The 16,455-nt window shown below is 39.5% G+C and overlaps 1 protein-coding gene across 2 annotated transcripts; it reads right to left on the bottom strand.

Annotated features, from left to right (window-relative positions):
• Nucleotides 1-4,728: 4,728 nt before the first annotated feature.
• Nucleotides 4,729-12,266, bottom strand: LOC139129874 (uncharacterized). 2 transcript variants are annotated; one of them, XM_070695558.1, is made up of 4 exons: nucleotides 11,985-12,266; nucleotides 8,145-8,404; nucleotides 6,956-7,114; nucleotides 4,729-5,989 (listed from the first exon to the last, which is right to left on the bottom strand). In XM_070695558.1, exons 1-4 carry the CDS (start codon nucleotides 12,007-12,009, stop codon nucleotides 5,675-5,677), a joined length of 759 nt encoding a protein of 252 aa, XP_070551659.1. In that variant the 5' UTR covers nucleotides 12,010-12,266; the 3' UTR covers nucleotides 4,729-5,674. The 2 variants fall into 2 exon arrangements, with proteins under 2 accessions (XP_070551659.1, XP_070551658.1); XM_070695557.1 differs by having other exon boundaries at nucleotides 6,956-7,129; nucleotides 11,985-12,210.
• Between the last annotated feature and the right edge of the window lie 4,189 nt (nucleotides 12,267-16,455).

The following is a 16,455-nucleotide window of genomic DNA, read 5'->3' as shown; positions in this document are numbered from 1 at the left end:
TGTGTTCGGTTCAAAACGCGTGTTGTATATTTCAGTATACCTGGAGACTAAAGCAGTTTTACAAAGAGCGTTTTAAGAATAGCCACAGTAAAAGTAAGTTAGTTTTCTGTGTGTATATGAGTGTATGTGAGTGTGTTGGAGGGGGGGGGGGGCGTCCTGTGGATCAGGGTTTATATAAATAATCACCTACCGAGCGCAATCTTTTGAAATCTATAAATTTCCCAGAAACAAACTAAAATATAAACCAAAGAGTTCGTTAGATAATTGCAAACAAACAGTGAAGCGGCTGGCCTTACAACTACTTCTGATAGTTTTCTTGTACGAAACACTCCAAGTTGACCGAATCCAAATGTACTTAGGGATCATGGATTATTAAAGCACGCGAATGAAACTGACTGAGGTTATGGTGTGGAGGGGGTTAAGCTCTGTTTAGATTACTACACTATATGCCATATGCCTAATCGGTCACTATTCGCATTTTGCTTTGAAATGCATCGCTTTTGAAAAAACCTTTCAACAGTCCCAACTTCTTACTGACACATTATTCAAGCATTAATTATGGTTTCTGAGTAGGTCATGTTTTGATTTCCGCATTTTCTAACTTTCGTCCAGTTAAAGGTGTTTGTGGTAGACTTGGTCCAAGTCTGGGTACAAAAAACCAATTAAGTCGATGGGGTGTAGCAGAGCAGTTGCCGGGGAATTATGGCGTGATTCCGGGAGAAACCTGTACTGCCGATCGCGTTCACTCCACGCGTTCCCGAATCCACCGTGACTACCCAGCACGTTAACCTCACAGAATCGTGATGAAATGGCATTGGATGCAGTATTGTGGAATGTCAGTCAGAAAAATGTCAAATATAAAGTAACGTTAATGCGTTATAGAACTTGATTTGACACAATCACAGATTTGAACCAAGTCTACGTTTGAGGTTAGGGTGGGTGGGTGACACCGTAAAAGTAAAAGCTATCGTCATTTGCTATTTTAATTAAATATATGTTGTAAGCAACAGTGACAAGACACGAAATAAAATGAAATCATTTGTGTTTTCATTTTACTTTTCGAAGGTAATCTTGTAGAAATACGTCATACTCTTGGATATTTGTAAGTAGATTCACAAAGAAGAACTACTTAATCAGTAGTTTTTCCAGAGGTTCTTATATAACACAAATCCCAAATAATTTGCCAATTGAAATTAAGCACCTTCTTTGAATGCGTTTTTTTCACAAACAAGTCTTTTCTGAATTTCAAGTATATAGCGTTGTGACAATGATATTCTCCTGCATTTCAAAATGAAGGTCAACAGAATTGACTTAGTGTATCTACCAAACTGAAAGAGTAATACACCAGATCAAACAGAATAACTGTCGTTTGCTTAGCGAGTGTTTAATTACACACATCCCCCTTGGTGAGGAGAGGAAATCAATTACTTGTCCATAAATTGTTCCGATCACTTTTGAAAAATAAACGTGATTTGGATAGCATCAATTTGCAAAACAATTGGTCTTATCGATCGGTAGATAAATTTAGCCGGTAACATCGCTTTTTTGTAAAGTGAGTATTTTTTATTGATCTATTTCTAAATTTGTCAATTTGTTTAACTTGAATGGAGTGCATAACGAATGTCGGCGAGCCTTTTATGTCTTTCCGATGACTGTTGAAAATGACGTCATCGTTAAACTTCGAATGACGTCACTTCAAGGATGCTACAAAAGCGAGTGTTTGTCTGGTGACGTTCTCAATCGTTTGCGTCGTATCAGTGAGCAAATCACATGGCAACGTTACCATGTTATCGACTAAAGTGGATAAAACGTCAGAAAATTGTAATTTAAACTTGTACATCATTCACTCGGTCCATGTTGTTCAATTTGATTAGAGAGCGTTAATATAGAAACATGTATCTCTACACACTAGTCATTCTTTCAAATCTTATCTCAGTCCGTTTAGTTTGTAAATCAGCTCTGTCTTTCTCTCTATCTGCGGCACTGAATTTACCTCCCCTCTTCTCTGGTAACCTCATCCCTTCTCTCCCCTTCGCTTCCCCCCTCATTCTAAAGTCTTTCCATATTTTCAAAGGACAAAAAATAGTTCTTACAGTTTAATTTCTCATTGCCGCCTTCAGAATAAGTAAAATCGAACCACCATTACTCATTCAGAAAATGGCTAATTTCCTCCGTGACAGTTGACCAATCCGCAGCTGCCCCGATATTTTCGTCACGCTTCATTTAATGATTAAGTGACATTTAAAAAAATTGATCCAACAGCGAAACATATTTTTAATGGTCGTCTCTGTCGATTGTGTACATTGCGGTAAACTGTTTATCCGGAAGTGGGTTGATTAACGCTAGTGTAGTGCGTCAATATGAAATGTATTTAGCAATCTATATAGGCCATCAGCGTAGAGTATTTTTCACTGAGCTAGTCATGCATTAGAAGCCTCATTCCCCGGGTGAATTTATTAAATACGAGTAATTTTCTTGATTAAAGTACAAGGTATTTCGAATGCCCCAGCCCAGGAGGAAATGAGCAGTTTTCTTGTAGGGCTTTTTCTTTGTATGGATAAAATATGTCATGTTTGAAATTCAGTCTTTAACGCTTTGAGCGCGAAGTCAATTTTAGTCACCCTCATGAAATACACCAGAGTCATTTTTTCCAAGATTTTTGCCGAAATTTGATAAATATCTGTAGCCAATAACATATGATGTCCATTGGGTCCAAAATTATCAAGAAAAACACAGAAAAATTCATAAAAATGAGTAAATTTTGCACTAAAATTTGGTGGGAAAATTACAGCATTCAAAGGGTTAAAAGGTTAGTAACGAAATTGCCTTTGTTGAGTGAGCACGTGTCGGTCGGTTTTGGCTCCATGTAATGGGAGTGAGACAACAGCGGTAGATGGATCCAAATTTCATGCGAGGCGTGCAGAGTGAATGACCTTTGGGTATCTCGCGCATTTTCACAAAATTCATGAGTTCATCTAGGAGACAGCGCTGTCGGTTCATGCGTGGACTCCCACCTGAAAGTTGGACAAGCAGCCTCCATGTAAACTGAAATCCCCGATAGGTTACACCCCCGGGTTACCTTTCGATCGAAGCTCCGCATTTTTGTTTGTGTTAACGTAAGACATAAGTTTTTGTTGTAATCTAACGATTGTTTTCCCCTGTGTTCGACTTGTCAATGCAGCCTTGGGCATGTGTAATACCAAACGTTATTGTTGAAAACGGAATTTAAGTCCAGACTAGAATTCATTTTTCGACGATAACATCACATTTTTACACAGTCCGCTGTGTTGACAAATTACCGAATTTTGATAGGTTGTAGACAGAAAAGGACAAAAGTACTTTAACATAAACATTGAATATAATTATAAATAAAAAAAATAAAAATAAAAAAATAAATAATTATCCACCCTATCTCCAAAACTCACAGTTATTGCCTCTTTTAAAGAACGTAACACGCCTGAAATGGGCGATGACAGAATTGGATACATAATTTTAAGATGTGGAACACAGGAAGGTTTCATTTTACGAGAAATTTCGTTTTTCGATTGATAAATACACATCGGTCTCTTGCGTCTACGATGGAGTCAGAGCGGCACAGATTTTAACGTCGGCCGGTTTACTTAAAATTCAGTCGCCGAAATACAAGTCTTTCCAGACAAGTTCTCAGCGCAGGAAACCAGAGAGGCAAGACTGTAGCATATTGGCATCACGCTCAGCTTCATGAAATGTCAATATCACCCAAGGACATACGTTTTGGGTTAACCTTCGTGTGGTTAAATTTAGGCTTTGCAATCATTCTTTCGGGTGTAAATAGCGCCCTCAAACGAATGAAAGAGCAGAAAGAAAGACCTACACTTATATTACACATGTTGTTCATAACTTCAAGCATTTACAGAGGCTATTGGATCCATAATAGGTGCCTAATTTTGGGAAAATGTTATTTTGTACCCTTTATAGCCGACTTTTGCACATCCTTGGCTGATGAGATTGAACGAAATAACTCCATTCTATAGGAAGATGGAAAAACATAGTTTTTCAAATTTACTGAGGATCTTTGGTGTCATTTCATATTACAGTCATGGTGGCGTTATGATTGGGTCATGGTACAAAGGAAAAAGGACAACGAATACACCTCGCAGCTGAGGGTGCGAGAAAGGGGCTGCGAGCTCGTCAAACTGTATCACTTATTGTAGAGCGCCACAATTGCCGTGTGTCATAAGGGACGATTTCTTTCGTTTTCATGTAGTTTTCGTTTCGCGCGTTGACTCTCCGAGTCCCCTAACATTTATGGGCTACTGTGCAGTATCTCGTAAGCTGTTATCCAATTGGGTGGCTGAATCTTACCATTATCATTGAGTTATACACAATAGACTCCCTAAGTTGCTGTGAATAGTGACAATCGACCGATCAGATATAACCTTTCGAGCCAGCAGCACATCAACAGACATTTATCGCTGAGTAGTAGATTTTCAATACATAGACGTATATGCTACGCGGGAAACACTGCCGGTGGATTTTGTGCGGTCTATGCTTGAGGGATATTTGCATATATGCATACTAATGACCTTTTACCACAAAAAAAATCGTATCGACCGGATAAAAGCTAACCGGCCACTCTTAGCTTGAAAAATTGAGTCGACCATTACATTACCGTTTGGGACTGATTTCGGATGTGCAAGGAAATTAGGAATTATGAGCCGGTATTGTAAAACAGCAGACCAAGGGATATTCGTTTATAGGTTTTATTGAGTTTTGTCTCTCACAAAATTGAAATAGTCTACACGATTTTTACACGACAACGTATGTACACGAACACCTGAGTAGTGATATATGGAAATATGTAAATGTTTAGAATAAGAAAAAAAATAAACCCGACAATGAGATGCATTGAAGGCCAAGGTCACCTTGGGTTATGTCGTCAGTATAAAATTGTCTGGAGAATTAAAACGGATATGTACATTTGTAAGAAACGTTTCCAATTTCAACATAGTGAGTTGCAAATATGTGAAATCTAGGTAATTAAAAAGTCATTAAGGTAAGCTTCATGATGACCTATTTGAATAAATTATGAAATAGAAATCACGAAAACGAATAATATTATTAAGCGCACAATTTATTTCTCAAGCGAATATGTTTTATCCCTTCAAGTTAACCATTTCTGCATTTTTTAAATACTCTGGCAATAGGCGAAAAATAATAAGCGAAAATAAACGTCATTGTCTTGATTTTTCTTATTACAAAATTTTAATATATATTCAGTATATAGGTGATGTAACTACAATGTTTTCCCAATTTTGATAAATATTCCTAAAATTAGAACATTAGACAAACTATTTATAATAAAATATTCTCTGCACCTCTATTTGAAAGCGGTTTTATTTGGGAGACGATGCTGCGCCGAGTAATGTCGAAGAATGTCGACGGAAACTTTTAAACTCTCGCCTTTTAGCAAACATTCCCTGTTGAATTACAATTCAGTTCTCTCACTTTAGATACCGCTATAACACAGTGGAATACAGAAATAAAAGAAGTATCTTAAAAAGACAAAGCATATCATGATTAATGTTGACATATGCATTGCTGAAGCGCCATCCACCCGACTGCATTTTACTGGGCTCGTGCCTATGACGTCACCATCCCGGGGATAGATTGTCGAACTTTCGATCGTATATCCTTATACGTTCATGTCGTCATCGTCTTCGACCTCGTGGGCGGTGTTGTCCTGGTCACGGCTGTCGGAGGCGTCGCCGTCGCCGGGAGCTTCGCCGGCCTTGTTTTCGCTGGAGCTCGACTTCCATGGCGGGAAGCTGTTACCTCCCGAGGTGCAGTTATTCTCAGACTCGCAGTCGTCGTTGACGTGATGTCCCCAGGCGCCGTAGGTGGCGACGATGATGATGAAGAGACAGATGCCGGTGATGGCCAAACCCAGAGATATCTTGGTGTACTTGCTTGCCTTCTGGACACGGTGGTTTCGTCTGTGATTGATAGCCTATAGACAACAAGAAAAACGCGCAATTCTTGATAAAACAACACACATTTCATAGTTTCATTATTTAAAAACTTGCATCCTTCAGCACCTATAACTGAAGAAATTTATACGCCATGATATCAAATTTTCGGTTTGGATTGTATCCCGGAGGCGATGATAAACAGAAGCATAGATATATACTCGTCTGCCGTATGGGGGCGCTTTACTCTTTGCCTTTTTCAAGTCAAACACCTGTTGTCGTTCAGCCTCTGCCTTTGGCAGAGATTAAACAAAATGTTTTATCACAAGATTGATCTACCCTTATTTTGAAAAAGAATGATACATCAACATTGTGGTTTTAGGTTATCACTAGAGAGCTGAGATCAAAGAAATTACAAAAAACTCAAATCAATCAAAAAATACTGGGAAACATCTACATCGGTCTGCGACCTAAATTAAAATAACTTTTTCGCTGAGCAACACCACAAGGCAAAAGCTATCGGACTGTGAACGCGCATATAGATTCTCCATGTTTGGCTAAATTTGTTTTACAATTACAACTCCCACCATATAAAATTGAAGTCCACCCTTACAATCTTGTGATCTCACGTGAAAGCTTTTCGAAAATTGATTTATGATCTTAATCTTCATTGACCAAGTCTGCGATTGCAGGTAATTTTTGTCCTTATGGTATGTACAAGAATATAGTAGAATGCATACAGCAAAGTTGTCGTCTGCCATGGACACACATGGAAACGCGCCATAATTGCCTTTGAAGGAAGGCGTCCTTGCTGTACAGGTAAAAAATTCTTTTTAATTCGGAACATTTTTTTTTGAAAGCACCTGTCAAGTTTTATAATTTGCGAAAATGTTCCATATGATCGGATATTTTTTAACCTCATTTTTTATATTCTTTAAATTAGCAATCATTCCTAGTTCATCGGGTTATTGAAGCTAAAGTGGAGTCAAATGACGTTATATTCTCACCAAGCATGACAGCACAAAGGCCGGTATTCCGAGCGGGAAAAACATGACGCAGGCAGCTATCGCCACGATGAGGCCAACGACGTCTGCGCATGTCGGCTTGCGTTTCTTGGTGGGCGTCGATTGGCTGTCCTTGCTGTCAATCACCGTGCCTTGCTGACCCTGTGGAAACTGAATCTGTCAGAAAAATCAAGGGACACACAGACAACAGACGATTACGACAACAAACTGACGCATGTTGTCAACAACGACAACAACAACAACAAAACAAGAGTGACGTGGACGCTATTGATTGGATCAACGACGAAAACAACACTAAACATTAATAATACCGATAACAACGATAATAACAAACAAAACGTGGCTACGAAATACAATTATTTAGTAGCAGAAGTCGCTGCCAGAAGTATGTTTATCGTCAATAACCTGATAACTTACATTTTAATGTACAGTCTTAGTAACTGTAACCTTTTTTCATCTTGTAAATATACTTTTATTTTTGTGTAAACGTTAAATCATAACAAATCTTTGTGTATGCAATACTGCTATAGCCAATTTTTAGATTGAGTTACGGCTTACAAAACTCTGATGCGTGTTTTGCATTTCACCGTGTAACATGTGATTGTCTACATTGCAATATTCGCATCGTTTGTAAACGCACGTAAATATTGATTGACTACATATCCGTCTGTCTGTTTGTCTGTCTTTCTGTCGGTTGGTCGATCATGTGCTTACTTCATTGATAGTTTGTTAGTTTGTCAGTGCAGTACACTAAATCGACGCTTTCAACATCTCTTATAGAAACGTTCTAATTAAATTGAAATCATATTCGATATTCAAAAGATACGTCTGTGTACCTGGTTCAAGCCAATAATAAAGTCGCTTATAAAGCCTCATTTTTTTGCAATGTTTGCTTTATTTGAAACTGTATGGTTAAGGACTATGAACATAGCATTCTTTCTTTGAGGAATCCGGGTAAAACTGACTTGCGTCGCTTGCTCAGACAACTATATAGACTCCATTGTAAGAACGTTAACGCTGCGCTGACTGATGTAAAGCGTTTACTCGCTCACCAAACTAAGAAACATTTTTATGTTGGATTTTAGGCGGGAAGCGTAGAACGTTGTAGTTTGACACGACTTTATCCAGCGACTTGGATCAAGTCTGATATTTTTGGCTTACAAACTCCTACCTTGTAGGGATCGACATACTGAACGGTACCAGGTACCACGGATATCGGCACTTCCACGAACGTCTGCGGAGGACCTGTCTTCTCAGTGATCGGAGTCTCATGTACGTATGATGGTGGCGCTGTTTGAGGCGGCACCTCTTTCTTCTCCTCGTCCTGCTGCTGCTGTTGCTGCATCTTGCGTTCAAAGTTGCTGGGAGTTCCAGGATATGACGGTGGGGGAGTTCTGGCATCCCGCCTTTCCTGCTCCTCAGCCGTGTAGGCTTTGGTATCAAAACAAAACAAAATGTAAAAGTTTACTGAATATGAAAAGTTATTGAAAAGTGTGATATCTAATAACTCGGATGACGGAGATTTGATATACACGGTACAGCTTGTAAATCGCCGGTCAAAATGAACAAAAACTCGAAAAATCTCGATAAGTCAGGGTCGTGGAGTGGCGCGTGCAGGTATTGTCTCTCGTTCATTCTGCACATTCTCACCAGCAGCGAGAACATTAGTGAAATTTAAGTGAATCCGTGATACGTATGACGCGAATATGTCATATCTGCCTTTTGTCACTTTATGCTAATCATAATTATGCTTCTGGCCGATTGTGAACACACGAAGGCGAGACCAAACTCTTCTAGTACCCTTTACTGAAAGTTATCAGGAACGATATTTTGAGGGAGCTGTATACAGAGATGGCGGCGGAACAGTTCGATGAAATGCAACTGAAGGAGCAAAGTGCGCCTTTCTTGTTTACGGATCACGGCCCTGTTTTCATGGAATACACTTCAAAATGTTTTCCGCTTTATGCACATCAACCGATTACAACTTTAAAAAACCCGAGCGGTTCGTACAGACAAACTTCTGCTAGATTTGGACGTTACCTGTGATCTAAATAATGCCTTCCTATATGTTCTCAGGCGCCTATGATATAAGATTTGCGAACGATGACAAATTTGACGACGACGCCCTCTACGGCCAAATTGGATTCCAATAGCACAAATTACACTGCACCTTTGGTTTCAAAGGGAACTTACAGCTAGTAAAAATATGAATGGTGTGACGATGAAAAACCAACAATTTTTGCACGGTAAAGGTGTACAAAATTCAGGTGTACATCGACATATCAACGGAAACTATCGATCAGGAGGCCGGACTACGGACAGCTCACCTTGATCTTGGACCGAACATACCCGTATTATCAGAAGTTTTTACAAAAAAAAAAATAAGAGCAAATCATGTGAGCTGCACAAGACTGAACGCCATGAAAGGCTGTAATTATTACCATATCGGATTAACTTTTTATATTTTCGCTAAATAAGATTCACCTAACTGACTGGTATACCAGTGAATATAAAATCCTGTTACTAGATACGTCACAAACTTTAAAAGGGCGAAATTAATTCCCTGTGAAAATGAGCAGTTTTGGCAGCGTACAAACAAGTTTCCACCGGACTACGTTATCGTGTTTACAAATCTCTAAGTCACTTAACAGTCACGTTTTCTCTGTACTCACTAGTAATCGGTTATCGCTATCGTCTGTGTGTCTGTCCGTCAGCGTGCCACGCGGCGAGGCATTCTCGGGAAAGATGTTGACCTCTGTTTACTCTGGTTAGCGTCCAAAAATAGCTCAAGATCACACAAATATGTCTAAATGTAAACGAATTGTTGACATGGTGACATGGATGAATCCAGCGCCGACGCTGAATGAATCTAGTGCCGTGTTGACGACTGGCGCCTTCAACTGCCAACTTCAACCAGGATTCAGTTTCGCGTTCTCGAGCGACGACAGTTGATATGCAGTGCACCTGTACTCTGGGAGGCTGTTCTTTGCGCGTGCGCGAATGAGGACTCTAAGGTCATCAGAAAGCTCTGTCCGGCCCTGCGGGACACCGAGGCACCGTGGTCACTCTTTGGACAGCCTGTACTCCACATTTTAGAGACAAACCCTGCACAGCATAAGGAATACTTCCTCCTGAACACGGCGCCGAACATTGGTTGTCATGACAACCAATGACCGTGACAGTCATATGTTATTCCCCACGGTTGTAACTCATCAACACAACAGCCGGCATCCTGGTTGAATTTTCATAAACACGGATTTTGGCGGATTTTCACCCGGATCCCGGATTTAATGGTCGTGATGTCACGGTCCAGGTCACACAGATGATTCGAAAACAGCAAAATTTGAAATTGACCGAATACCTCAGACACCAAGTGAATCAAAAGAGCTTTGACTATCTTTGCGGAGGTAGCACACACTCTGCCGTATCGAATCGAACAATAATTGCCTGATTTCTCGCCCTGGCCTTGGTTAATTCTCTCTCTCTCTCTCTCTCTCTCTCTCTCTCTCTCTCTCTCTCTCTCTCTCTCTCTCTCTCTCTCTCTCTCTCTCTCTCTCTCTCTCTCTCTCTCTCTCTCTCTCTCTCTCTCTCTCTCTCACTCTCTCTCTCTCTCTCTCTCTCTCTCTCTCTCTCTCATATATATATATATATATATATATATATATATATATATATATATATATATATATAACTTTGTACTTGAACTAATTTGTATTACACACACACACACACATATATATATATACATGATATATGTATATATATATATATATATTATATATATATATATATATATATATATATATATTGGCGGAAAAAGGGTAAACGACTCGTAAATTGTAAATAGAACCTTCACCATTTCGACGTTAACTAGCGCCTTGCGTTTTTTTTCCAGGGTAATGTCCGCTAAACAGTGTCGAAACTTCGCGCTAAGTTTGCTGGACTTGCTCGCCAATGAACAAATCTTTTACACATCTCGGCAGTGAATGTGTGAATAATGAATACCGTTTGTGATAATAAATGTGAAAAACTAGGGAATTCCAGGCATTCAAAATATATTTTAAACGGGGAAGGTAACAAGAATGAATGGAGGAACATAAAATACAAAACAAAATCACGCATAAATTACATAAAATATTCCCAAAATGGGATCTTGATCTTTTCGAAAAGTGGAACTGATATAAAAAATGCACAACAAAAACTCACATGTTATGATATAGAAAAAGCAAAGAATCAGAAAGGATCGACCTAAAAACTTCACGTTCTTTCACGTTGAATGAGCCCCGGGGAGAGATATTCGGACTGTCATATACTTTTACACTATTTTTGCTGTCTACCACTTGAGGGGACTCAATTTTATAAGCCCATGGAGGCACCGAATTTTTCACTGGCTTATTTTTGTGGAAATTCAAAAATTAAGATCTTCCCGATAGCGATAACCCAGGGATGGCGGCCATTTTAGTATATGATTTTGCCCGTGGATTCTGATTTCGAAGGGACTGATTTAAAGTTTCCTCGCTGAATGTCTGAGAGGAAGTTTTAAGTCCGCCATTTCCGAGGCGAGCATCACCTTAGAGGAGCCCTGTATCGCACAGATGAACCTGGATTCATCGCTGCTTGCCCTCGAGGTGCGCATTTTTTGGGGGGATGTATGGTGATTCGCTGTGCCTGGCACTAGCGGATAGCCGCAGACAATATTGATTGGCCTGGTCAGCGTTAACATCGACTGCATGCTGTTTATGGATACAGTATATATCTCGTCTTTGCACAAAGGACGGCGGACGATTTCTCTATATTCTTGTATTGCACAAAATGCGCAAAGAAGAGATTGTTTCCTCAATTATATCGTATTCCCCAATTATATCGTACATTGCTCTGTGTTCCAGATAGCTCTGCACAGAAACTAACAACTAGCATTTGTAAGATTGCGTCATTTCGTAAAAAAAGTTGAACGCAGAAAAAAAAGGACTCGAATATTTTTTGACTCACGAGAAAAGAAAACTTCTCTTACCGTTGTTCACAGCTCCTTCAGCCATAGTTTCGAATCGTGTATAAGATGATCCCTCGGTCACCTAGTATTCACCACCAGTCACTCCAAAACTTCCAAAATAATGAGATCGTTATCAGTACCGCTTTGTCACCACTGTTCAGTACTCTATCAGTATGACTGTCTACAACTCATTGACGCAGGTCTGGGATCCGTCCAATTTATATGGTGACACCTCGTGGTGATGCTCACTTAGTCGAAGGGGTTACCAGCTATGATACGTGCACACCTCCACAAAAGTGGTTTGTCCCAGTCGCTTCGTAGAACTACCACTTATACGAACCCGGAATCGTCTCTCGTATTTCTCGTATATCGTGATCAAAAATACTTCAAATGACGATAGAGTTTTTATAAAGAAATTTAACATGTTGGTATCACATTTTGTGGTCATATTTATCTGATATAAAATATTCCAAACGGGGAGTAATTGGCCAGATGTTAGAAAAAAACGGCGAAGACATGAGGAAGCTATTTAACAGTAACTGTTGTGTGATTCAAGGTTAAATTTTATCTATTGATCCCCTATATAAGCTTATGTTAGTAAAAAAAATCTAACAGGTAACCGGATTTTTTTGTTCTTATAGTTAAACGACATCCTGGTCAATACCACAATACCACTCTTCGAGTGCGTGACGATGTACATATTTATGCACCTTTCTATTGTTTTGTTTGTATTTTTGGTAATCCCCTGTCCTCAAAATGGCACAATGTAGTCTCGACCGAGTATATGCGCGCAACGAGGATTTCGACGCCGCTCTGTCTGTTTCATAATTATTTGTGGACGCGTTAAAGTACGCCTTTCACACTACTTCAGTGCAACCCAAGTCAATTTGCAGACGACAGAGAACAATCTACGTCTAAATATAATTCTGTTTTATCATATTACAATTTGAGGGTCTACACTTTGTATTTTAACAAAATTTGGTCACCGCACAAAGACTGGGGTCAATGCTATTGCTATATGCTACTGTGATGACGGGGGGGGGGGATCTCTGGACTTAAGCGTATTAACTTTTAAATTTGTTAGCATTTTTCTGAAGACTTGGCCAAAACTAAACGTCATGTGCAGTCGCTTTGAAATCAATGTAATGTTACAGCTTGCTGACAAGAGTTTGAAATTTCAGCTGAGAGTTGAAAATATCCCATCATCTATTAATCTATTTTGAACACATAACTCCAGCCCCATGTAACACGCACGGTTGCTTATCACATCATTCTTGCTCAAGCCTCTGTTTTAGCGTTGGAGACGTGTATTTTGGAAATTTACGATGTTTATATTGTGGTTTCAAATCCCTTTAAGCATTGATGTAGCCGCCACAACCCACTTCGTAAACACAATCGACACGTTGGCGATGCTGCATTTAATCTTTCACTACTGCCAACGGTTGAATTCAAGTCCTAAAACCCTCGTAAAACCCACCAGGGACCGTACCTGGACCGTGCGAACGGACGAACGGTACCCTCGACGCTGGGTTGAGAACGTAGAATTGCCAAATAAGGCCTCCTCCACATCCAGAAAATTATGATTTTAAAGTTCAAATTTCGACAGAATTTCAAAATTGTAAATAATCTGTCGGAGACGAGTTAGAGCTTTGATTTTCATCCATCATTTTCTTTGAACATTCTTGGTACCGAAATTGTACGCCAAAGATCTAAGGGGCCGACCCTAGGCTGGACGCTGTGTTTGGAGGTATCGTACAGTGCTCAGTGTGCCATGGTCTAACGAACTATCGACTGGCGGTGAGGATACTCGTGTAATGCATGATCACTATTGTATTCTTTTCATCTTGATTTACCAAAGTAATGGTTATGTCTTTGAGACAAGAGACTCACGATAGCGACGTTGTTTGTTTGTTTGACGTTTGTTTTCAGTAGTAAACGAATCACGTCGCAAAGTGAAAACTTACGATGGAAGATCATTTTGATTTTACGAAAATTACTGGCCGCTGGATCGGAACCATTTCGGAACAATTTATGCAGTCGTCAACGAATCGGTAACATTTTCACAATTTTTTCGAACAAAAAAATCCGAATCGATGTTCGTATATGAAGGCATACAACACTCGGCAAAATTTCTTGTATGTTTGTCCGTCTGCAGTGGTAGAAATAATTCATATGACACCTCATCATGTCCACAGGACTGGTTGTCTGAAAACGTTCATACACGGCTGACGACATCTTCGCGACCGGCCGTTGAACCAAGATATACTCTCTCCATCGTGCATGTATACATCTCACGGCTATCCGATCGCCGAGTTTTCTTCGGTTGTTATTAGAGAGTTGGCTTTGTCCCAGGAACAGGCTCAAAAACGCCTTATGTATCGTGAAACAGGTCACGGCCGATGGCCTAGCTTAGGGCGACGCTGCGCAGATTTTACAATTTGTGCTAGAGACGAATCTAGGCTGAAAGCCCTGTAACTTTTCAGATGTATTGGTGAAATTTTTAAAACGGAAAGATCGAACGAATTTTAAGTCGATATTGGTGTATAGGCCCGCATGGAGCAAGCGTACTTGGTAATATTTTCAAAAGGATATGTCAGTGAATGAAAAAATGGCAAAATTCGTTCATGTTTGATGAAATATACGTCACGTCCCTCTTGCGCTGAGCTTTTGGAATGTCACGTGACAGGCTGTAAATCCTTAATAGAAATGTGCAATATGAAAAGATTGTATGCAGAACATACACAACAATATTCACTGACTTCATGTCCTATAAATATCCACTGGCCCTATTCAGGTTACTGTGGAGACCATCCTTATTCCAATCCCCAACCCACGCTGTCACTCATAAAACTAATCTTGATTTCCACGTGATCAAAGGAACTTTATCTGTGAACTTCCTTTTCGGGACACTGACGACGCTAAGACGACTCCTATCTAATTACGGCAAACTATGCATCTTGGCATCCAACGCGCGATTCCCGAAAAATGAGGCGCTTGCAAAATTTCTGAAAACTTACGTATCATAGCTCTCATTTTGAACCTCGGGAGGCAAAGTAAAAAAATGTATCTTTCCCGACCGACCCTAAAAAAACCCCCGCCGACCCCAGAAATTTTTATCATTTTTTTCAAAAAAAATTTTTAAATTTTACTGTATTTTATGATTCTCATGGCAGCCAACGAAAAGAAAAAATCCTCCGACCTACCTAGCTAGCCTTATTTTCAAAGGCATTTGTTATTTGAACTGAATATTCCCCCACACCCTCTACTGAATGAATCGCATCGTCACCCTGACAACCTATTGTCAAATTTAAGGAAACAAGCTACAATACGCGCTTAGAAGAGGGAACATTTGGCTGTTGCTGACGTCAAGATGATATTGAACTTAATAATACTGTTTCATAAAAAAAAATTAAGTCAGCGGTCATGTGCTACGTGTCGAATCAGAGAAGCATATTGCCTGAAAGTCAACGACAACAGTCACTGAATGTCGGCCATTTGCTGTGTTACATGTATTGAGAAAATCAATTATTCCATTCTTAAGTTTTTTAAAGTTTTAAAGTTTACCTTGCCAGTACATTTATATGTATATTTATATGCTCGTGTGAAGTTTCCAATGTTTTTCTTGTTCGGTGCGAATTACAGAATTGGTTTGTCAATGCTTACATTGCTTAATAGACAAAATACAATGTGTCAGCAAATCTAACACTTTGTGAATCACGATTACAACTCAACCTGCTTTAGAGAGAATAATGTTAAGCTGTACATGTGTCCATGATAAAAACTATAAAAATATTGTCTAAAAATACAGTCCATGTCTCTTTACGGTAGTATGCGCTTCGAAAGTGAAAAATTTGAACTTGCGGTACCCCCCCCCGGGAAACTTTGAATCAAAAGAGCTATTAAGGGTCACCACGCAAACTATTCGAAATTCAAAATGGCCGCCATGTTATGTTAACTCATAGTCTGAGGGCAAAAATTTTTTTCAATAATTTTCACAAAAACAAAAGCGGGAAACCTTCAATTTCTCCAAAGGCTTTAAAATGTGTCCACGCAGACACTATGCCAGCAAAAATAGTAAAATATGAAAATCTGAATATCTGACTGTCTCAGACGTGGATTCAACTGTAACGTTTGGAATTTCCGAAACAATCAATATTGTAACAATGATATTTGCTTAGGCAACACGCGGATCAGAAATATCAACAATACACAGTTCAACGATTATTCATCTTTCGCGCCAAAATCTCCTTTGATCGGAAATTGCCCCGTCTTACGCGCCTATATGTCATTTTTGATGTCAGACGCATTATTTAAACCGATTGAAGACCGGGGTGGGCTAAGTGCACAACATTTTGTCTGCCTTTTCCGAGAGCCCTTGGATCGCGCAGTATCTGTGACTACAAAATACCGTATCAATATACCTCACTTGCAAGTCTCAACATGGACATGGTTCGTCATAAATTCATAGAACGAAAATGTTTCGGCGTACTTT

Source organism: Ptychodera flava, chromosome 3 (assembly GCF_041260155.1).
Source record: "Ptychodera flava strain L36383 chromosome 3, AS_Pfla_20210202, whole genome shotgun sequence".
In the NCBI taxonomy this organism is placed as follows: Eukaryota; Metazoa; Hemichordata; class Enteropneusta; family Ptychoderidae; genus Ptychodera; species Ptychodera flava.
Note: the sequence above shows the minus strand (reverse complement) of the source record. Positions and strands in the feature narration are given on the sequence as shown.